The sequence below is a fragment of the Cygnus atratus genome, chromosome 8 (genome assembly GCF_013377495.2).
Source record: "Cygnus atratus isolate AKBS03 ecotype Queensland, Australia chromosome 8, CAtr_DNAZoo_HiC_assembly, whole genome shotgun sequence".
Lineage (NCBI taxonomy): Eukaryota > Metazoa > Chordata > Aves > Anseriformes > Anatidae > Cygnus > Cygnus atratus.
In genome coordinates, this window is record NC_066369.1 from 24,869,756 (window position 1) to 24,894,843 (window position 25,088).

Below are 25,088 nucleotides of genomic sequence, written 5' to 3' on the forward strand. Positions count from 1 at the left end.
GAAAGGGCTTCAACTCACAACTTTGACTCCTTGAAATTAATGACAGTTACTATCAGCCATTCCTTTTTCATTGACAGCAGAGCCATGCAGATGAAATCTGAAGACAACCTCCAGCTTCCTATGGCTTTTCCAACCCTGTTCTGATTTCTGCATATTCATGCCCTTGTCCAATTCCACTGGGGCAAGACTTCAAGGTTTCTCCCTGGGATTTCCCCCTAGCACCAGAACCTCCAGCAGCATTTGACCATGCACATGAAGCTCAGTTTCTTGGGGAAACCTACCTGCACAGGACATAGATGCTCTTCGCCAGCTGGACAGCTGCACAGCCCCTGCTGGCAATGCCACAAGCAAGGCATCTAGTACCTCCAGCAGGCCTGTGCTCCCGTGCAGACCCAGAGAAGCTGGGCAGCATGGGCAAAGCACCTCTCCCTACAAGAGCACAACTTGCTGCCTATGGCTGCACAGAGAGCAATATGCATGTAAAATGGTCCTGACCTAACTGATAAATGGAAAGAGAAGAACATCTTGAAAATCCACCTGGACTGCCATTTCCAGTTGGAAAAACAGACCATATTAAGGAAAGCTAAATGACCATGAAGTTCAGCTGTAGCAATATTTTCTTTTTCCTATCCTCAGAAACCAACAAAGTGCCACTGTGTTCTGATACAAAGATGATGTGCTCTGCCCTACAGGCAGGTTGGTTAGGGCTGGAAGGAAATGATCTTTAAGCTAATGCTATTCAGAAGTATGAGCAGTCAAGAAACATTGCAAAACCAGTATGTTTAAGAGATTAATTGGGCAATCCCACCCAGAGACAAAGCAAATTTGCCTGCTGTTGTGCAGTGAAGCTTTTCTCAATTCTCTCTCTTGAAGACCAAGGGCTCCTTTAACTCTGATTACTGTAAAGAGGATTAGTTAAGCAGAGGTAGTCAAAGGCCTGCCCTGGGCAAAGAGCAAACTGAATCAAACAAAACCACTTGACATTTTTTAGCTGCATAGGCAAAGCTGACCTTGTTGTCCCAGGGATGAGGGGTTAAGACCGATCCATTCCTTCTGCTGGAAGACGCAAAGCAAGCATGCAGGGCTAGGCTCAGGGGGTGAGCTTGCCTGGTGACTCCGATTTTTTAGTCCCACTGCTGCTCAGGGGATACAGGAGATAAGACAGCAACTTCTGCTGCTGGTAGCAAAAGGTGTCTCAGCCACAACCTTCTCCCCAGATGCCCCAACTCCTTCCTCCAAGGCAGCCTGTCTCTCATAGGTCCTGGGGATTCCTTTTTCCTCTTGCAGACTGCAACCCCCACACCCACCCTGCCACCTCCATGCCTTCTCTTCTGTGCAGGGGTTCGCTGGCACATCCAAAAAGCACACAATATGAGTGAGCCACAAAACTACATAGCCAGAGAAATTTAACCTCATTAAAAGTTTTCTCCAGCTCAGGAAACCAGTCATGTAAGCTCTCATGCCTGCCTGACACTATAGTGATTTGATTCAAGATGTGGCATCTTATAACACCTAACATAGCAGAAATTCTTCTAATGGTCTATTTACATCAACATTTTTAAGAGGAGCTTTTATTTCCATTCCTCCAATATGGACGTTTTATATTCTCACAACAATCTCTCTCCCCTGGGATACTTCACACTAAAATCCCATCCAGGAGATTTACAAGGGACAGACAATGGTGTTTTTCATGTTGCTTTAGAAGTCAAGGAGAGTGTGTTTCCCTTTGTATTAAAGCTTAGAAGCTGTGCACTTAGAGAAAAAAAAGTCTTAGTGAGAAGGATGAATGCAGTCTAACAACTTTAAGAGAGCCCTGCAGCTCATTTTATGGTTGGGCTGCTGAATTCTGTTGTCTTTGTCTGCTTATCATTCGGTTTCCTGAACCCCTATAAAAGAGACCATGAACTGCAACTTCTGTTCACCATGTTCCCCTCACTACTTGTAAGTGCTAAGCTGTGGCTAAGTGAGCAGAAGAGCGTTCCCATCTACTTCTGCCACAACTTATGCATAACATCTTGCAGAATACCATTCATTTTATAGAAAGATTTTGCTCTTTTTTGAGCAAGACCTGTCACCTCTAGATGAGAAATGTGCAACGGCCAATGCATTTTCCTAAGGATTGCAGGTGAAAAAGGAGATTTGCAAAGGGTACAACAAATACTGAAAGGGAATGTAAACTCAGCATTTTTGTACCTTTGGGGTGGGAAGAGTGTAAAACTCCCTTAAAATGGAGCTTCTGTTTAGCTCATTTTCTTTGGCAAAAGAAAAGCAACTGACAAACTGAAACCCTGGCAATGGTACCATAAAGAGCATTCCTGTGTCTGGGAGAATCACCAGACTTGCTGCACGGCCAAGGCAGAGCACCCTACTGTATCCAAAGATGAACCACAAGCTAAGTCTTGGTACGTATGGAAACATTCACTTCTTTAAGCCTAGGTGTAGCCAGCAGAGTATACACATTTGCTTCTAGTCTCTTTCATTTGCCAGAGAAGACAGAACTGAAACCTTACAGTAATATAACAAACATGCATGTGTAATACCCACACACTGTGGAATTCTATTTGGTTTCCTCCTCTGGTAAGAAATATAGCCCAGAAATGAAGATTTGTCTTGCTAGAAGGAAGAGCATCACAAATGATGCATATAGAATGAGGTTAGAACTGATGCAAAACTTGCATCTATTTAGACAAAAATTCAGTCTGGTGAAGTCCAACAGATAATGCTCTCAAGCTTCTGAGGCCACAACATTTCATTTCATTACCACAACAGGCACTTTCTGGACTTTGCTTTTAGCCAGCACAGCTGCCTGCTGCTTCCAAAGCACCCTATACTAATGCCTACAGGACTCAGTTTAATTTCTCTTGGTGAAATTTATTCCCGTGAAATAGCTAAGCAAGATGACCACCTCTGTTACTTCAGAAAGGTTCTTTTCACATGTAAAGGCTTCATTAGCTGCATTTACTCTTGCATTTAAAACATGCCTTGTCCTGTCTTTCAGCTATCACTTATGCCCTAATGCCCAAAGATTTATGCTTAGTGAAGGAAGTAGAAAAAAAAACATTTAACCCAGACACAATTTATTCCTCCTATTTCTTCATAATAAAAGACAAAGATTGGCAGAAATTCCAAGCAGAAGCAACAAGTTCAGAAATGACTTTTTGCATATACAGCTGCCTTTCCTACAAGCAAAAAAAAACAAGTTCCAGTCTTGTTGCAGCATCTTTGCTCTTATTAATTTCTTCAGGGATTCTCCAGGAACAAATTCAAAGAATCTGAAGGCACTGCCTCCATGAAGCGAACCAGACAACTTCCATCACTTCTAAGAGGACATCTTGGAGTCTGTCCTAGAATAAGATCCTTCACAGCACATGGAGACGGAGAAGAGTACCTTAGTCATGTAGAGAGCAAGTTCAACAACCCATTAACCTGGTGAATTATTATACAATAGCAGAGAGAGCTGGTGGAAAACTTGTTTTCAGGCAGTTTGTCCCCTTCTACCCTGTTTTTCAAACTTTAAATCAAAAATTGTACAAAAGTTTTCATTTTTTTTCCCTGCCCTCTAGTGGCAAGAGAGTGGGGGTTAAAACTGCAGATCGAGAATGCTCACAGAAAACCAAAAAAGTCATTGACTGGTGTAGTCTGGTTTTTCATTTCATATCATTTGATTTAAGGTGAAGCAAGAGGGAGCATTCATTTAAACAGCTGTAATGAAAAGAGATTGATTGAAAAGTCATTTTTGCTCCATTTCTTATGGATAAGAGTCCCAGGTGTCTGTTTTCCTTATATTTTCTTTTTAACGGCTGTTCCCTATTCAGCCCATAAGCTTCAAGGTCAGCATCAGGTCAAATTGCATTTAGTACAAGATGCTCAGCATCTGCAAATCCCTCTCCTTCCCTTCTCGCACTAGGTCTTCCACCCCGGGCTCCCAGCCTAGCAAACTTTAAAGTAAAATGCTTGGGGAAGAAATCTTAATTTTTGGATTTAAATGGCATAGTGGATGCCACATCGGCAAATGCATTACAGAGATGAAAAACGGCATCCTTCCAATGGAAGATCCTAAGTTTATGAGGAAAGTACATGCCTACGTACATCTAGACATGCTTAAATTTGCAATTGCTGAATGCTGGCAAAAGCAAAAACATACAGGAAAATTTAAACTCACTAGCTACCATGTCTCCTGCAACACTCCACGTGCATTTGCCATCTCCAACAAAACAAGTCTAACAGCCAGAGGAAGGAAAATAAGATTACAAGAACACTGGAAAAATACTCTTATTACCAGACCCTGAATGAAATCCAAGCCTTTAGAAAGCTGGTTTAACACCATTTTTTTGGATGGTAGGGACTTGTACATGGATTTTGCATTTTACACACATGCACACTGCATAAGTATGAGGCATTATTTGATATTTGGTCCTGTCTGAACTTCAGAAATCACTCAGAAATCAGAACAGCCCAAGAGAGACGAATTCAAGTTGTAAAATGAATTATCATTTTTTGTTGTTTTTTTTTTTGTTTTGTTTTGTTTTTCCACGATAAAAGCCCTGCAGGAGCAGCAGTGACTTTGGTCTGTTAGAAAATGTTCTATAAGAGTAAACTGAAAGCAAGAGGCCTCTTCATCCTCAACCCTACTCCTACTTCCTCAGCCCCAAACATGACAAGCATCAATAATCATCATGGACACCATCACAGTCTGAGGAAGGAGAGCACTGTTCTACCTTTGGATGTAAAGGGTACTCATGTGATATACTCTTCTCTTGTGCCTAATTCTCCAACTCTGACCCTGAACTTCCCAATGAGCAGTTTAGAACTATCAGGAAAACTTCCTAAAAAGGCTAACCTCAAGCAGTGTGATAACTCTTAAGACACCAAAACAGAAACAAAAGGTTCTTAATCCATCTGTCTGTGAGGAGGCCCTTTGGGGTTTTATCTGCCTTTTAAGGAACTGAGCTACAGCTCAGCAGCTGCACAGTGTGTGAAATATTATGGCACTTGTTCTTAACTGCTGGACGAGGTGTTTAATGATTCTAGGGAGGTCTGGCTACTGCTGCTAGCACTCCACAGCTGTAAGGAGAATAAGGTGTGTAACCAAGTTTACAACACTTATAACATCTGCAAGGATAAGGGGTATTTGTATCCAAACCCCAGTTTTCGGTAGATTCTTCATAATGGAAAACGAAGACTGATAACAAAAACAATACAGCCCTGAATGGAGAGGAGCATTTATGGACTTCTCCCACAGTTACACAAAGATGCTTGTTTAGCTCTCATCTTTGGATAAGCAGAAGACAAAGGATCAATAGTCAGGACCAAGTGTATATTGGTATATCAAGGCTAGATAACTTCCTTCGCAGGGTGTCTTGCCTAACCAAAAAGTGGAAGACAATAGGAAGCCAGCGTCAAGCCCCAGGAGGCTGGTGTTGACACTACAGGTAGCTGTATATCCTCAGCAGAGAGCAGGCCAAAGAGGGTAGGAAGAGACTCTGCTTGCCCAAAGACAGGTAAGGAGTTAGTTATGCACTTAGTGCCTTAAAGAGGAAGACATACCCTGAAATGAATGAAACATCAAAAAAAAAAGCTTGTAACTTATGTCTGGTTCCTCTATTGGCAGATTCTCCAGGCTTGGGCAGTCACAATTCTGCTCCTCCCTGAGATCCTGCTTGCACCTGGGGAGTCTTTGGGATTAACTTCCATATCTTAATACACGAGGTGGTGAGTATAATCAAGTATTCAAGAACAAATCTCTCTACTGAGGAAAAAAATCCTGACACATTCCGTATGCACTGCGCTTGCATTTGGATATTAAATCTGCAGCATCTAACTCTGCCAAAATGCGTCCCAGGACTCCAGAAATAAAATTCTTTATTGTGCCTTTACTTGATTGCCTGAGGGACCCTTTTCATCCCTTCTTTTGACCCTCCTATGCAAAAGTTATGCAAGCACCCACTTTCACATCTGGCAATACTAGAAACAACACAGCATCAGCCTTGAAATGTTTGCCATTTCTACTTGTCTTGACACTAATTATACACACAAGGCAGCTTCATCTGCACTGGGCAGAATGTCTTGATGCACAGCAGAGTTCAGTGCCTTCAGATCCATGCATTTCCAAGTGAGTCAAGCGTGCATTATAACTGCAGTCACAGCAAGTTTCTGACGTGCTTCTCCAAGACTGACCCCTATTTTTTTTTCTTACTTCCCCCCCTCTTGTTTTAATTTTTTTTTCTTTTCCTACAAAACAGTTTGAGAGAATCAGAGCATGACTTCCATCCAGTTGTTTCATCAGGCTAAACATGCCACCCACTTTTTCACATTTCTTTTTTATTCCTGATTTAAATAAACTCTCCATTATAAAAATAAAATAACTTCATTTACAAAATACCACCTCAGCAGCATGCCTCAGCCCTCATTTTGCAGGGCTATGCCAACAGCCACAAACAGAATCAAAGCACCCAATTAAAAATCCATATTCATTAACAAACACCATGTATACTAAAATGCCCTGCATTGACTATGCCACCACAGGAGATGAGGCACTTGCTGAGTTCCCCTGCTCTCAGCCTGAAGCCCTGTTGTCTTAGAGGAAACGTTTTACCTTTGCTAGCACACAGACTGACGAGAAGAGGCCCAGTATCCTCTTAGCCCATCGGGCTAGGACAGTAGAAGTGACAGCTGTTGACCTTTTGCCTTAGAGAGGTGCCAGACACAGGGTTTTGCCAGGCTGAGAAGTACACAGAAGACCATGAAACTGTGCCAGACCTTCCACACTGAGGTCTTTAGGTACCAACAGGGCCAGCTGCAAACCAATCTGCAGCATTACGAGCAGCCAATATAATAAGCTCTGCATATGCTTGATTGATGCAACTCATTGGCTAGGCAGGGCCATACCCGAGCTGATGCAGTAAATTAGCACATTCCCTTGGTTTCGGGGAAGTTACGCTGATTTACACCATCAACAATTTATCACCACAGAAAAATCACATACCATAAGTACAATATTTCAGACCTATACAATGAAGTTATATGAACACATGCAAGGATTATTTATTTATTTCTACCCACAAGCCTGAGATTTACAACTCTTTATAAATACAAGCTGGGTAATTTGCTTTCTATTTTTAGCAGGAATGCTTTGTGCAGGGAACAGCTGTCAGCCACTGGGAGCTGTGCTCCTCCGAGCAGCAGCTTCAGACAAATAGAGGCCTCTCAGAATTACACTGGAGAATTGGGGCCATTGCTTTGCAGTGGAAAAAATTATTGAAAATAGTAGACAGCAAGAAAAAATACTGGAGAACTCCTCCCAGAGCTTTTCCAGCTGGTTTTCCTACAGAAAGGATCCGTATGGGATCACATTGCATATGTGCATATCAGACTGTCAAGTCTTCCTGAATAACCTCAGAGCCCACTGCCCAGTTCTGACGAGGTTCCGCAAACATTCACAAGTCTCAGCGAGGATGTATTCCCACTGATTTCAAAAAGACATACAGCTGGGTAGAGGTGAGAGAGTCTTCTAGTGTTTTCACCATGGGAAAAAAGTCACATGAACTCAGCCTTCTGTCAGACCAACAAAATTGGGCATATCCAGCAAGTGCATCCATAGGAAACCAGATCTGATCTTTCCTTTTTGTTACAAAACCATGATGTTGCAGGCACTCACCTTGGCACACGAAGGAAGATGGCGTTTCCCCAGGGTGGACACGCGCAGTGATGAACACCACTTTCTGTTCTGCACCTGGACGCAGGTTCGCTGCAGCAGAGGGGGGTGGCAGGTGACAGAGGGGAAAAAAGAGAGACAAAGATCCTTAAACCAGGTCCCATATGTAGGACACACGGGGACATTAATATTAAAGCATATCCTTTTATTAAAATTGGTCATACATTATAAATAAGCGCAATCTATAATTAAAGCAGGCAGCGTCACTGGGTCTCTGCACCAGGCCATAACAGCAGACTGCACAAGGGCTGCAAAGCTAATGACACGCAGCCAAACCTGCGACAACAAAGTTAGCTCTCTTTTTAAAAACCAAGATTTACTACAGTGAGTTTAACTGCACTGTAATTGCTCTCTCACTTGTGATAAACGTCCCCCTGGGGCACCGAGTAGAACAGTGGGGGGCCATTCACATCGTAAAGCCAATTGCACCCTGCATTACACTTGATACAAACCTTAGCAGTGCCAAACAACAGTAAGTGCTAACAAATGATATTTATTAGCATGGGTTTTGTTTTTGGGGGGGCTTGTGGTTCTTTTATTTTTTTTAACTACTTGGGTCTGTATCTGCTCTGATTGAAAGAGACATTCAAAAACAAATTAAAAAAAATAAAAGAATTAAAGTGGGGAGAAACAGTAAGTATATGAATCACGTTAAGGAAATCACTTGCCCTGCTACGTGAAATAGCAAGGACCTCTCAGGTGGACCATAAAATGTGGCTAGGGGTGCACTAAGCAACCTTCTCCTGTGGGGCTGTGAAAATAAGCTGGGTCCCCTCCAAATTACAGCTCAGCAGAAGGAAGACAGATCCTAACACAACTTTGCATGGGTTAATCCCGCACTATTGAAACCATGATGCTTCATGGGTCAAGCGGGATGTTTTCTTCGTTTGCGCACTGACAGCGTTAACAAACAGAAAATAAAAATTACGCCCCTTCAAAGAAGTTTTGGGAACTTAAAAGACCATAAGAGGTCAGGACTCAGTTAGATATCTTATCTAGATCTGAACACACAGCAGGAGTAAAACTAGACACAGCAGGATCCGATTTAAATCTTTGCTGTGAAATAAAGTCTTTTCACTGAAAGGCGACTGAAAACTAAATCCAAACTGATTTTTTTTTTTAAATTAGGCTTATGCATTAAACACATACATTCTTAAACACAGAAAGATATTTGGAGCCTGACACCACACTTGAGTTTTTTTTTTGTTTGTTTGTTTTCTGGTGGTGTTTGTTTTTAATTTCCTGAGTCTTACAAATGCTCGGCTTACCCAATAGTAAATCACACCTAACAAAAAATCACAGAAATAATCAATACATTTTTGGTTATTCTCAGGAGGCTACTGAACAGCAGATCTCAGCAAAGTTTTTATTTATTTATTTCCTCAGCCCTTCTAAATGTCCTACAGACACTCACCCTGCAACTCAACCATTCATTTGTTCTTTCACTCACCAGTTTCACCACTCTCTGGTGTTTTTGAGCCCCAAAGGCAAAGAAATATAAGAATGTCTCTGACAAACGTAGCAGCTGGTGGGGTCAATTCTGTCTGCAGAGGAAACGTGGGAGGCAGCAAAAAGGAGTACAACACCATCAGCTGATGACCACCCCTCATCATTTGCATTAACATTGATTAGTGTGGGAGGAAGGAGATATAGCAGCAAGCCAAATTTAATGAGCAAAAGAGGAAGTCTGGGATGATATCTGCAAGAGGAGGAGTTTTCTCCTCTCAGCAAAAATCATGAAAGGGGCATGGACTCATCACAAAAGCAATGCTCAGCAACATGACTACTCAGCAAAGTGGTCAGCAAAATAGTGGCCCATTTGGAGCTGGAGCAGCTTCTCAACTAAGAAACTTTTTAGAGGATGAGATTTTTGTTTTTAATTATGACAGTTTTGACCCTCCCCACCATTTTTTTAAAACTTTATTAAACTCAGCTCAACATCTATTCTGCCTTTAAAGCTAGCGCAATGGTGATAAACACTAAGCAAATATCATACTGAAAAGAAACCCATTTAACCACTAACAAACAACTCAAATCTCACCTCTCTAAATACAACTTGCATTATTTGGCCCACAACAAACATTCCTTCTCCAACACTATGGCACATACAATCGGTCACTTGAAGCAGTCTCATTGGCAACACTCCCTCAGCTCTCACCTGGTAAATGGCAACTTCCACTCTTGGTTACAGATTGCACAAGTCTAACTAAAACAGAGTCCCTCAGAAAATGTTTTCTGCCGAAAGGAGACAAAACACAATCTAAACCTTCATGGAAAGGCAGCAAATTCACTTAACCTTTTTCATTTCATTTTTATGCTGCTATAATAACATGGAAACAACTATTTGTATGGAGTAGCTTAAGTAACTAGAATTTTCTTGCAGAAATAATGAATTTATGAAATCACATTTGCACTACCAAAATGAAGTTCTGTAACAGGACTGAAGTAGAGTTTGCTCAACATCGGAGATCTTTCCTGATACCATGCCAGTTCAGAAAGAGACTGCAGAGAGATAGCAGATTCCTGGTCCTAAACCCATGGTATGGTAATGACACGATTTCCCAAATTAGTACTACTAAGGCTGGAGAAGTACAAAGGCAGAGTAAGTCTCATCCCAGCAGTCTATCTCTCAGAAAACCTTCAACTGGCGCCCATGCAGGAGAATGTGGAAGTGAACTCCACTCCTTCAGAGTGCTGCAAAGCTGGGGCAAGGTACTAGGAATGGCTTTAGGAATGGTTTGCCTTTCTCCTCTCCCATATTTTACCCCATTCATACTAGACCTGAAGGCTCTAATCAGAAGAAATGGAAACCCATCATCCTAAAAAACTTGCGTTAATTTGATTTTAATGCCCACACATTTTCTTGAAATACGTGTATCCATTGGCAAAACAAATTCCAGTCTTCCTTTCTCAGGGACTTTGCAGCATGAGGTGGGCTGTTGCCAGCATTTTGTATTCAAAACCCTGTGAGTTGAAGACTCCACAGAGGAAATAAAAAGGAACTATATTGCATTACGCTTCACTGTGTTGTCTCGGCTTGTCTGTCCAACAGAACTATAACATCTGCATTGAAAGCCAACACTGATGTCGTTGCTGTCCTGGCTGCCTAGTCTCTGCCACATTAAACTGCTTTAGCAAATCCAATCCAAGCAGCATTTACTGTACTCTGGCTTTTCCTGAGAGACCAGATTAGCACCTAATTCCATTTGTTTTTGTTACTTCTGGTCACAAATGTCATTTCAGGTAGGAGTACATATCTCAGCAACACACACTACAAAAGAACCATTTCTGGTCTCTATCAAGTACCGCTAGACTGGGTAGGGTCAAATAAACACAAATAAACACAAGCTTTTCTTGCCTGTTATAGTTGGTTTGCAGGCCACATCCCATCAACATGCATTGAGCAGTGCAAAGAAACCAAGTGGTGCCGAAGGTAAAAGTGGTGCCATTTGTACCGCAGAGATGAGCAAAGACTGTACTACAGTTTCTTCAAATCAGACATCTAGCCCTAGTCACATTTTCCTGGCAGAGGTGGAAGCAGGATCTTGGCTCCCATGCAGCATCCATGTGAAGTCAGCTCTGTGCAGGGGGAGCACCTCCACACGGTGCCTCTGCTGCTCACTGACTCCCCTCACCTTCCAACCATGCTTAGATAGTCCCACCTGGAGCACTGAGTGGTTTTGTTTAGCAAAGCCTCACTTGTGCCTGGACTCTACCCAGCAGCGGTCCTACACATCGCGCTCAAAATTGGATCCAACCCTCTCAAGTTCCAAATTTTCATTCAGGCTCTGGCCCTGACTCTGTCAGGTGCTTAAATATGTGATTTAGTTTGACAGACTTCTATTGTGTTTAAAAATGGGCTTAAATGTAAGTGTTGGCGTAAGAGCTTTGCTGAACTGGGGCCTTTTAGCAGGAAGCCTGCTTCTGAGATCACTGTCACAATGTTTTAAAGTTGGAGATTGTGCAACTATTATCCTTTATTGCCTATTTTATGCCAAAGTCTCTCTTCTTTTTCTTTTTACATCCCTCTTAAAAGCAAAGCTATTTTGGGGCATTTAATATTATTTAATCTCTTTACTCTGGCAGCGTAGAAATTACAGGGACCATTACAATGGTCCTGTGTGTGTGTATGCTTTATTGATGTATATGCTGACCTAATATCAAATTGATTTTGCTCAGCTTTTCTGCTGACCACAGAAAAATGCAAATTGGGTATTATATTTGCACACTAATTTTATTGGGCCCTTGTGTCTTCATAAAAAGATAAAGTTTGGGCTAATAAAAATAAAACATTTCTGGTACTAATATAGGCAAATGTTTATGTAGGCAGGTAACAAATTGGTTTGTCATTTAGGGGAACATAAAGAGCACTAAAATCATCTTTAGGCAAAATAGATTGGGGGCTTTTGCTTAGCTTTTAGCTTTCATTTGCAAAATCAATTTAATGTAACACAGTGTCTCAAAGACAGGGTGACACAGGATTAAGACATTCATTGTATTCCTCCACCATAATTCCCCCTTATTCAGAGGCCCTGGGATTTGGGTTTGCTCTTGTTCAAAGGAGATTAAATATATTCCAGGAAAAGGGAAAAAGGAGCACTTAGACTTATGCTATATGCAAGCATCCTAAAGGGACAAACACAGGGGAAGGGTAGGAACTTGTGACTCAGTGTTCTGAAGGTAGATGTTGAAAGAATTATCAACACCAGGAATCTGAATGTGTAATACTTGTATGATCTCCTTGCCTAGCTATTTCTTTGTTCCTCCTTCCTCTTCCTTCAAGTCCTTTTTAACAATGCCTTATGCATCTCTGATGGCCAAAAACCTCTGCTAGACTGCAGCTAAGTGAACTTTGATGACAGTTTAACTAGATGGGCATATATCAACAGCCTAACTTCTATTTACTGAAATGAGTTGACCTATTTAAATCCCAGAGCAGGCACAATTTCTGTCCAGCTCTTGCTTTTCATCTTCTCCTTCCCCATCCTTACCTAAATTGCAGGGTATTTTGGAGGGGTTCCATGCAGTGGGAGGTTACATAAACAGTTTTGATGTTAATACTTGACTGCATTTTCAAGCTAATAGCCCAGTAAAGGGATCTGACTGTAAAGCAAAAGGCCAGAAGTATCTCCTGGTAAAATTACGCTGAAGCAGATCAAATGACACTGCAAAGCTATTTGCAAAATCAGAAATGGCAAGTAACTGTAGATGAAGATTCCCCTTACCTCCCAGACCCACTCGCTTGTTTTTAATCTTCATTAAGTCTTGGAAGCAACTGTTTTTCCATTTCGTCTGATACTGTCAGCTTGCCACCCTTCCGAGGCAGGAAAATTAACCACATACAAAACCATTCCAGGTACACTCACATCATCCTCCCTCACTCCTCCTCTCCACTGAAAAAACACTCCCACCAAAAACTGAGGCTTTGTTTTTAAATTATACATACTCTTTTGAACATTAGAACATACGGTCCTATGAATAAGAACAGCAATCTGGAATATGAACAGCACATTATCGTCCTCAAATGGCCAAGGTGATGACAACTCATAATTAAGGATGCAGACAGTAGCATTTAATGTCACCTACCTGCATCACCGTCATATCATAACAGTTTAGCAGACAGGTCCCCAGCCTGCTTTCATTTTCCCTCTCCTGCTTTGCTATTTATAAAGTCAGGTTGGAGTGTAGATAAACCCCCTGCCCTCCAGAGACCACAGGCAGGCAGTAAATTATGGGAAGGCTAAGTGGTACATCAAATGTGTCTCCTCAAAGCTATATATCATCTTGTTAAAGTTGATGCCTAATCCCAGAACCCCAGAAATCATTCCCAAAATCCCAGAAAATGTTTGTGTCCTTCAGCTGGTATAGAACAAGAAAGTAAATTTCACCTGCAGGAAAAAAGCATTATAGCCATCTTTTTCTAAAAGTCATTTTGTTTGTGTGCCTTTCAATACTATTTCCTTAAATTCTGTAGAGTCAGAACACACCCATCTGTATTTGAATAAATGAACTCTGATCTACAGCACTCATCTTTTTTCTTGCAGTTGTCAGTATCATATTGCAAACTAAACAAACCAAAACATGTAGCATTTATCTTTTAAAAATCATACACCAGACAAACACAGTAATTTACGTATGTAGCACTTCTCCTGTTACCACCAGTGGCAGTATAAAAATCTGCAGCCATTCCACAGAATTCTGTTAACTGAACTCCAGGGTAGTGAAGATAGGCAGAAACACTGAGGAGCTGCCTGCAGCCACAAGAGAAGTGGGCCTCATCTTTAGGGAAGGAATCAATGCTAACTGGTACCTATCTTGTTCTCTCTTTTCACAGCTATCATCCCTCTAGAAATGCTTGCTGCCCCAGTAGCTTTCACTTTATACAAAGGAGAGAATTAAAATATAGAAATAAAATATTCAGATGCAAGATATTTCCACCTGCAATACTACAGTTACACTGGTATCTTTTCAGTTTGTCTTTAAAATCCAGGGATTCAAAAGATATTGCTAGGGCATGTTATAAAGCAATTCTCTATCAGCTCTCTCCAGTGGAGAGGGCTAAGGCTATGTTTGTTTGCTACAAGTATGCATGGGCTGAAAGATAAGGGAATAATTCATGTCAGAATTTCAGCCAAGATAGCAAAGAGGGAATTACCAACCACTCACAGAACAGTCCAGCAGTTACAGGAGCAGCCAGGACACCTTTGTTCCGTTCTTTCCAGTTTTGCTGTGGATTTGTCTGTGATTAACTTCAGCACTTAAAATTTCCCCATATAAAAAATGAGCATAAACATGTGAACTACAGAAGAGAACTGAGAATCTCAATACAGCTGTACTCAGACTCTAAGCTTCTGAGATTCAGAGCCACATCATTGCACCTACGGATCCTTCCAAAAAAGCATTTCTGGAATGGACATCTGCAGCTGTCAGGAGATGCAACCCTTGAATCCTCTTGTCCAGCATCTCTAATCTCTCAAGGCCAATGGATAAATAGAGAAAAACATGCAGAAAATCATGTATGGATCACAAAAGATGTTTTTAGAAAGCTGTGCCTGAACACTATCACCCACTGGGGCTATGCTTTCATTCTCCTCAGAAACAACCAAGAGCTCAACAGGAACAGTCGTCGAAAAAAGACTGGAGAAGCACAAAATGGTGGACATAGCTGGGTAGTTACCTCCCAATGTATTTTGTTGTAAGAAGAGTCATAGATCATTCTGAGGAGAAAAGAAATGAAAAAGCAATCAAGGTTTCCTTCCCCTGCCAGCTCAAACCCAGGGGAGCAGTGAAGCACGAAGTATTCCGCAATGCAACTAACACAGTCACTGGATTTGCCTCCTATATTCTATCTCTCAGACACTGACATGAACACCACAAACCATTCTCTCATTCTTCCCAAAACACCAGTTGTAATTGAGCATGGGGTGTCCCCACAGGAGGTGATTTTTTTCTTCTTTTTGCTCTGTCAGACCTTCCCTGGGAGGAAGGCAAGAGACTGATATAGGGTTAAGCAGAATAAAGCCTTCCATGTACAAGACCTTGCTTGAAAGCAGTGATCCCAGACAGGACATGCAAGGTGTTCTGCAAAAGGTTCTGGCCTTTACTGAACTATGACAGTGTGTTCTTCAGTAGCTGAGCTAGCAGTCAATAAAAAGCAACCTGCTGAAATGAGATTCATGAAGAACACTGCTCCTCAGATCATGACACTGACCTCTCCAGGAAGCACTAATACTGTCTTCAGAGAGAGTGTTGAGTCTGCAAGATGAGAAAGACACCAGCGAATAGCCCCTCTTCACATTCACAGCGTGCCTGAAATCAAAGTTCAGACCTGAGCATGTAGCACCAAAAGTTAAGTAGAAGATCATATGTACCAAATTCAAAATACCTCAGCAAGATGGCGGACACAGGTAGGCCTCAGCTTACCACAGGCCTGAAACACTTGTACAACATCTCTAAAGCAGCACAGAAGCAAATCTGTCTTTACTGTAATATTAGTCATTGTTTTCAAATCAGGATAAGAAACAGGTTCATTTTAACATAAGGGGGATGGCAGAGAGGGTGGAAACCATCTCCTCTCACATCAGAAGCTGAGTTACCACCTTTTCTGGATATACTGCCAGGCCCCTGCTTTGTTCACTGACTCTTCCCAGTTTGTAGTCACAGGGATGTGCTGTCAGAGAGTCTGTGGCTTGAGAGGAGTCCAAACAGTTCTAAACGTTATTGCTTATGTGTTTATATTCTACACTCTGGACTATGACCTACCATCAGTAAGCATCACAGACATGACCTTGGACAGAAGCATACTAAGAATATTCAGCTTGTATCATACATCCAGCAGTCTAGGAGGATAAAATCCTGTCACACCCTTGTATTTTACTTCAAAGGAAAATGGTGAGATGAATGCCCCGAGGTAGGGCACCTTCTTTCCTCATTAAAGATGAAGAATTAAGTAAGCTACCATCCTGATTCAGACACTACTTATAACTCCCCACACACATACTGTTACAAAAACAGTTACCACTAAAATGTTTAAATTCCATCTGGACACACAAAGCTTTCTCCTACTCTAACCAACCTGCCATGTCTCTTCCCTGCCTTTCTGCTAACCAATAACAGTTCCTCACACAGATGATTTTTCTTTAAGATGTCTGCAAGCAGCACATTAACTAGTGCACTAGTGTCTACCAATATTAATTGTGCTTTTTGTCCCATCATTAGCTAACAATAAATTTCGGGGGTACAGTCAGATGGCATAGCATAGTGGGTATGCTATGCAACAATCATTTTGTTGTCTGCATACATACACTGGAAGGCTGTGCAAGCTTTGTACAACACAGCTAGTCAGCAAACTGTTAAAACCAATTTATACACATGCACTCTCTCTCAAGGCAATAAGCCTATGGAGAATTTTAATTAAAGTCAAAGGAGCTTTTAAAAGTGGAGGGGGAGAAATCTAGCACAGCAAGAAATAAATTAATAAAAACACACTCCAAGTTGAAGCTCAAGGGGATCACTCTCCGTCATCATTTATTTAAAGGATGGGACACGTCAAAGATAGGAATGTCAAGTGGGAGATGCTGTGAAGCAGCAGAGGACAGAAAAGGGGCTGATGAACTGGATGCCACAGCTCCTGTAGCAGATCATTTTTTGTCACATAGGTTATATTTGTGTCTGACCACCTACTGCTTGATATTCACAACCTCTCAAAGTTAGTCACCAAAATATCTGTATTCCCTTTCACATTTGATCTAGCAAGGACCTTTCAGCCCATCTAGACCACCCTTATCTGGCTAGCACCCAATTTGTGCTGAGAACTATTCCACTGTCTCACCCTGAGGAGATTTTAGTTGGTATTCACCCAGCAGTTTCCTTTGCAGAATTTCAGTACTTCTCACTTGCCTCTTCCCCTGATGTTTATATATTTTTAAATGTCTTAATTTTGCATACATTGTTTTAGCTTCTGCTCAGGCTTTGGAATATTCCAGAGGAATGAACTGACCCCTTCAGATGAACCCTTACACACAAGCGCACCCCAGATAAGCTCAATTCTCATATCCTTACAATCTTTTTATAAAGTTTCAATGAACAAGCAGTGCCACAATGCTTAGCTTTAACAACTCCCAGTATCAGCTGCTACAGCAAACTCTCATCACCTTCGCCTGCCTGTCTTGTAACAGCTCACAGGAGTGTCAGATGCTTGTGTGGATCAGTGTCCTCAGCAGCCTCCTAGGTCTCCAACCCTGTATTCAAGGGAATATAATGCCTCTAGTTGGTGTACCATCACAAGCCTCCCAGCATCAGATGCAAATGAAAGTAATCATCCATAATAAATCATGTGATTATGCTGGAAAGCCATGCGTGTCTGATCCTTCAACTACTAGAATTATGGAGATCCAATATTAACTGCATATCTTGACACTCATTATCTCATTCACAGAGTGTTGTGCTGTCTATTCTTCACCAGCCATATCCCTTGGTAGGGACAAAAGCTTCATGGATTGATAAGATCCCACATCAATTTCCACATAAGAACATAAAAATGTAATTCATTTCCAACATAAAAAATATTGAAATTTGAACCTAATACATATATTTATTAGTGAATGTAAATTGAATTACGTTTTGCCCTTTTCCATAAAGAAGAAAAAAGAAATGCCCTCATCATGGAAAGAGGGTTAGAAAGGTTAAAAAAATGAAGAAAGTCAAAGTCATTACATTCCAATCAAACTTGATAAATATGTAAATTACAGCAACTAAGCAGTTGGCTTTGACAAATGACTTCCACGTAATGGATTTTTCATAGTAATGAGGCTACAGTGCAATTGTTTTTTTAAAGCCTTAAATTTCTCATTAATACAAAGTGTGAGTCAGTATGCACAATGGGGATATTTACTAAAAATTTAAGAAAAAATTCAGACAGTAGTTGACATCACAGAGGGATGTCCTGAGATGGTGTCATTGCTTCCATCAGCACTGACAAATTGTTGACTGGTCTTTAATTAAGTAGCTTGAACTTGAGGTGCTACTCAATGCCAAAGAAGTACAAAGCCTAGGACTTTGTTAGTTGCAATTCATTTATGATATATTTATCCATCCAACACTATCAAGGGTGCCAACGGCATATGCTGCACAGACTCTACAAGACCCACAAAAGTGGAAAAAGGTGCAAGAAAATCACTTCAGTGACCTTTAACTAACCTCTCTGCCCACCTGTATCTTCCTACCTCATTCAGGTCTTTGACCTTTCAGACCCTGCCTGCTGATCATCATGGCATTTGCGTACCATCTTCTCTGCAATCTTCCCAAGTCCCTTCCAGCCACTCAGCTCATAAGCTCCTCTGCCCTCAGCCTTATCTTTATTCTAATAAGACTTACAACACAGGTTGGATGCTAGTCAAGAAAGATTCATGCAGAACGCCCTCATTTGTAGAGTATTGCTTTCAATTACTTTACCATTGTGCTGAAAATGATCTGGTATTAAACTAGGCATCTCACAGTTTTGCTCTAGGCTCCAGTTTCACTTGATGCAACTTACTTTGGAACCTCTAAAGCACAGAAAAGGTTGGAGCCAGCAACAGTTTTCCAAACCAAAGTGGCAATGATTGAAGTGGAAGTGTGTCCAGAAACATTGCAGTTTCCTTGATGTACAATAATAGCCTTAGCAAGGAACACACAACACAGGTTGGGGGATAGGGTGTGCAGGCTGTTTGCAGTAAACCAGCCAATTACTAGTACATGTGAGACTGTATTTGGATGACAAAATACAGTGACCAACAATTCATAAATTCATAAGCATAACATTGTACATAAGCAACAAGCTGTTCTCTGCAGAAATTTTACTACATATGCAGAAGCCTTCTTATTTTTTTTTCCTGATTTAAATAGGAAGACCCAGACTAATTACAGTAGGCAGAGAAGATTAGCCTGTCTTCGCACCATACCATACAAAGCCAGATTACACTGGTGCACACAGGGACTCAGTTTACACATGCTGTGTGATATAGAAGTTTCTGAACAAACAGAGGGGAACTTTCAACATGCATGACTATGTCATTTGATACAATTTTAGTTGCTCAGCTCTTCCTATTGAGTGAGGGCAGTATCTATGTTCCTTCAGCATAAGGAACTTCACCACTTGACATTTGAATTTGTGAGCCAAGGCTACAGAACTGAGTTTATAGTTACCCCACACACTGTCAGTGCACCCGAGGGTCAGCCAATACAGGACGGTGATAGATCAAAGAATATGCTGCTGATTTTAAGTTATTTAAAATAAAAACAACCCTTCTCACCCCAATCTGTTGAAAGGACACAAGAGTGAGGAAGGGAAAACACAGCCAGGGGGAATGTCAGCAGAAAATAAGGACAGAGGAGGTGGAGGAGGGAACATCATCTAATAAACCTTATAAACCCTGGCTATAGCTCTGCATGCATGCATTTCTTTTGCTGATATAGGATGCATACTCCATGTAATGCTATTCTTGTGAGCCAGGAAAATCTGCATGTAATACAGCAGGAGAATGCTAATAACTTTCAGCTGAGCTGGAATTGAACATTACTTGCCTTTATCAAAGGTAGACTTCAGAGCAAACAGTCAGCCTTGGGGTTTCTCGTGGAGTTAGAAATCAGTGAATACAACATGACCACATACATCCCTCTTTGTGCTAAGTGTCCCCCAATTGCACAGGAGTTGATAATCCCTCCTAAATATCCCTCAGGCTATAGCACAGGTATTTTTCAAGCAGCACTTTGTCAATAAGAAAAAAGCAATTTCAAGCCCATTCAAGTGATGAATACTTGAAGCATACGCGGGTTAAACAGCTCACCCAACACAGGCTGCTAAGTCATTGGCATAACTGCTAGCAAAACATTTGTACTCCCCACATCAACCTGTCCTCACCAGGCTGTGAGGACTGCCCCTGTTTTGTCTTACCTACATCTCTGATGGGAGCCACATTACCTGAACACTCTTCCACACTGAAGACATCTAACAGATTTGGAACTATTTCAGATAAAAGAAAAATGAATAGATACTCCAGATGAGTGGGAGAAAAACAGCAACTGATGGCCTTAATCCTGATGGCCTTTTTCAATAGAAGCTACTGGTAAATGACAGAAAAGCTTAATTTGAATGAAAAATGAGGTCAGCACTTGCAACGACTGCCTTCTGAGTTTAAGAACTGATTTAGAAGAAACAGAGAATAGATTACCCCTAATTTGCTTTATCTTTACATTCTTGATCTATTGATTATAATAATTGTCGCTAATGGAAAGATAGGTTCCACAAGTATTACCATACAGACAGCAAGCAAGAGTGAAAATGGATTTAAACAGTTTTGTTTCCAGAGTGCTGGTGTAACGCAGTAGTGCTAGTGTACTGCAAGACTGCATATTTCCAAGGCAAAGAAGAAAAAATAAAGTTTGTGCCATGAAGTACAAGGAGATTTTTTCATCATCGTAGAAAAATCTTTCAAACCAGTCATGTCCGCACTGATGACATTTAAGACTGAACCCTGGAGAGATTTTTCAGAAGTTGTCAAGGCTGAGTCCAAACCACTACCCCAATTTTCAGAAAGCTTCTAAAATGAAAACTTTTTGAAGGTCATTGTCCTCTATCAAATATGTGATGTAGCATTGTCTGAGCATGAGGATTGAAGTCAGAAATCCTGTGCTTTTTGTTGCTCCTCCACCAAACCGATGAGTAACCTTTCAAAAGACACTCAAGAATAAATCCACAAACAGATTTAGCAACTAAAGTAACCTAAATCCCATTTAAGTCCAAAGTTTAGATCTCTGAAAAAGATCAGTTGTCCCCTACTTTAGGAGATGTCAATATCCATAGGCAACCAGAGCTCTCTCTTTGGCCAAGTCCCCTCAAAAATCCACATGCCTCTGTCTCTCCCACTAGTTTCAGCAGGCATTTCTAAATTTTACCTAATGGAAGGGAACCAAACAAAACATAGCAGTAAAAGCACAATGGCAACCACCTGTTTTGTTCAGTACTTACGTAGAATGCAGGAAGTCCCCAAACAAAAGCTCTGCCTGATGGCATTTGAAACTATATTTACACTTCCAAGAGTACCCTAAACATATCACGTTGCAGGAGTGTTTTTTTTTTTTTTTAAAAAAAGAATACTTAACATTAAAAAAGCACACAGTAGAATCCTGTTTTGCCTCCTTCCACACTGACACCCTCAATACTAATTTACAGGATCATGATTACTTGTGCTCGACAACTAACTTGGGTGACAGAAAGCAAAGTAGATTCAGCATGAAGAATTAAGAGCCTCTTTCTAGCCCCACAGCCTGAGGACATGCATGCTTTCAAGACTCAGATTTAGAACACAGTCTGGAAAAACTAAGATTATGGAGGCTGGGTCAAAAATTTGTTTCTTCCAATCATCCTCTGGAAGGGGAGTGTTGGGGGGAATGGCTTGCCTAACTCCAGGAGAGAATCCTGAGTCAAAAAGCCTTCTCAGTGCTATTAAAAAAGTGAATTAAAGATATGGACAGAATTCAAGGCCTGTTCTTCAGGACTTCATGCTTGGGTGCCTTGATTTGGCTGCTTTTCTAAATCTCATTCTTTGAATGTTCTAGAACACAGAGGACTACCAAAGGACTGATGCTTCCTGTAAGCATCAAAGCTTACATCTTGAGCTTGACATCCTGTAAGTCCTTCAAAATTGGCACAGGAGTTGTATGTACGTACACTCCTTTTTTGTACCCCTACATTTACAACTCAAATTACTTTCCCCCAGTTTAATAACACTGGTAATAATTACCTGGTTTTAAACACTGCTTTGATACCCTTGAATGGAAAAGAACTTTACATCTGCATGCATATATTACTGAAAACAACTCGTGTGTTTTTTTCTCTTCACTAGGAAATTTTGGAAAGTACTTTTCCAAAATCTGCACCTTGATCACTCAGTATTTTATCTACAAAAATGCAGACTTCAAGTTTTTATTTGCTCGAGTAGACAGGAGACATCAGGGGGAAAAAAAAATATGGCTTTCTTGAACATTTTGTTTTTTAATCCATTCCTTTCCCACTTATCTGGCTGTGGGTCACACATACATTGTTATGAAAGACAACTATGTATGTCCAGATGATACTAGTAAGTCAATAGTGGATATATAATGCTTTTATTTCTAACATGCCGTTTACTCCTTTTTTGGATAGAAATAGAGAACCTGAGCTGCATACAAATGGGTCACAGCACCTCATGTTTACCATTAAACATGAATTAAATCTGAGTAGCTTGGCATATCTCTATAATAAAAAAGGCACCGTTAATAAGATTTCATTAAATGGAGAGCTAATGTGTAACAGTCTTATATCAGATATGTGAAAACAATTTCATAACAAGGCTGGGAGAAGTATTATCAAGGACCTAAGTAGAAAATCTGTCTTTTTCGATACTGGAGGAATTTATATTTGAAGAGTGTTCTTTCCTATTGAGATCTTCATTGACTTGTACAAAAATACTGCTTTTAATCTCAAATCCCCACTGGCATTTTCATATAAGTACTGAAAATGCTATTGGGCTTTAGAGATTTAATTTAATGAAGGAAAAGTATTTCTATTGAAGTATGTAATTTTTATTTTTTTAAACACAACATCTTCTGAGGAACCAGGGAAACGAGATTATTTTAAGCTCTGAAAAACTAACCTGTGCCCTTGTAGAACTCCTGCTTCACAAAGAAAGCTTAACAGCTGTGGCAGAGACTGTAGGTGCACTCAAAAAGGGACCCTACTGTCCCAAGTCACATACACACTGAGAATGCCAAGCCTGGAGGAGAAGGTAGCAGAAAGAGGAAAAGAAATGTCCCCATGAAGTCAGGTTGTTTATGCTAAACTGCTGCATCATTAAGCTCCATTCTGAAATGTCAAAGATGGCAAAAACTCACCAAATAGCTACTAAATCTTCTGCATTAATGGACTGGTCCTCCCATCTATTTATGTCAAAAAGTATTAGGTCTGGCTGGGTAGGAACCAAATTCACTGTTGGGGTAAATGAAAGCCAGTCCATCAATTTGGGCAGAATTGCACCCATTGGCTCCTGTGATGAGGGACTCTGAATGTGCCATTGTGGATTCCCTGCACATTAATTCTCATGATACTGCTTTTGTGAGACTAAAAAACTGTTTTATTTGTGGATCGTCTATGTCTTTATTGTATGAATATTCATTACAAATACAAATCCTTTTCATATTGAAGAAAGTGCACTTGACACCAGGAAGCCTCTCAATAGGACACTACCAGGGTTGACAAGATGAACAGTAAACATAAGTTACAGCAGTTTTTCTAATTTTGTGCAGAGCTTACACAAAGTTAAATTTCCTTGATTTTTTTTAATGTGTTATGTTTTTATTTAACAACCAAACAGATCACTATTGTGATAACAATGTAAACCGTATAACCCTGTAATGTGTTTCCTACTACAACAACAGGTGAGCCAAGGAATAATATGAAGAGACACTGACAGCAGTAGTCCAGAAATAAATTCTGGACGTTTCATAAGATCCACTGCTTATATTTGGACAACTAACTCTGCAGAGGGATCACTTGTGTAAGGATGTAATAAGAACAGGGCAACTAGATGCCATCACAAACAAACAAAAGGATCACGTCTAGTTTCTGAAGTGATGTAACCTCAGTGAAAGGAATCTAAAGGATTGTGATGAACAATTATTTCCTCATAACCAACCAATGGAGCTGATGTTCACTTCAACAGGCCTTCAGCCCCAGAGCTTCATCACAGCACAAACAACAGCCTGCTTTGACCTTTCAGTTCCCTTTCCCATGTTTAGCTATAGGCCTTATCTGTTTACATTCTTAGGCCTTTCAGGTATTTCTCCTTAAGCATGAAGTTGTGGACAAAAAGATAATTCTGCCATTAACTTCAGTAAATCCAGGATTCCCGTGTGCTTGTAGACTAGTCAGTACAACAGAGCACCTCACTACTTGAAGTCCCTGTAACTAACAATAAGGTAAACCTAAACTGTGACTGGGAATTCACTTAGTGATCTTCTACCTGGTGCAGCAAGCTATCAAAAACTGAAGGTTCATTTCTGAAGGTTAAAAAGCTTAGCAGACATAAGTTAAATATTACTAATCTGGGCATATGAGCAATCACCTGACGTATTTGGAAGAGCAAATATTCCATCTGTGGGCTCCTGTGCATAAAAATATTTTTCATTTAAATCTAATTAAACCATGAGTGAAAAGAGATCTGTGAATCTTTCATCAAAATAAATACTATTTGTTGGATATTTTTGACACCTACACATTTGAGCTTGACAATTATTTCATTTTAACAGCCTCAGTTTATTTTTGCCTTGGGTACAGGCAAGCATGATAGACCAAGATCTGATTTCCATTATTGTTCTTGAAATAGTCCCCTGCATGTAGACAGCTCAAGTGCAAAGATAAAGAGTTTTTATGTTTGGATTAGCAAGCATCCAGAAATTCCTGTTTTTACTCAACACTTACCCAAAATTATGCAAATAGTCACTAGAGAACATTTTTACATGAAAGTGATCAATATTATTACTGAGTAGTTCTGTAGTGCCAGTTCTGGCTCCTCACTAAAGCTCTAAGACATGCACAGAGTTACACTCTGCATAAAAACACAATCCTTCCTTGAACGCTGCCACACAACAGGCAGAATATTTCCATTCTTTCACAATCATATCCAGGAAAATAAAAATCTGATTTGATGACATAAGATCTGCATACGACAAACATTCCTTGTCTTTCCATCTTCTGCAGCAGTTCGGATTTGCATCCATAGTGAGACAATATTACACTCCAGGAACAGATACAAGTTTCAGATCCCAGTTTCAGGGTCCAATGTTCTGCTTCAGTTTA

General features: G+C 40.6%; 1 protein-coding gene across 1 annotated transcript in view; it reads right to left on the bottom strand.

Moving 5' to 3' along the window:
- Nucleotides 1-25,088, bottom strand: part of AGBL4 (AGBL carboxypeptidase 4) — a 900,915-nt gene that overhangs the window by 208,369 nt on the left and 667,458 nt on the right. The window contains exon 7 of the mRNA XM_035537467.2: nt 7,658-7,747. Within this exon, the coding sequence (XP_035393360.2) occupies nt 7,658-7,747 (90 nt within the window). The remainder of the gene's footprint in view (nt 1-7,657; nt 7,748-25,088) is intronic.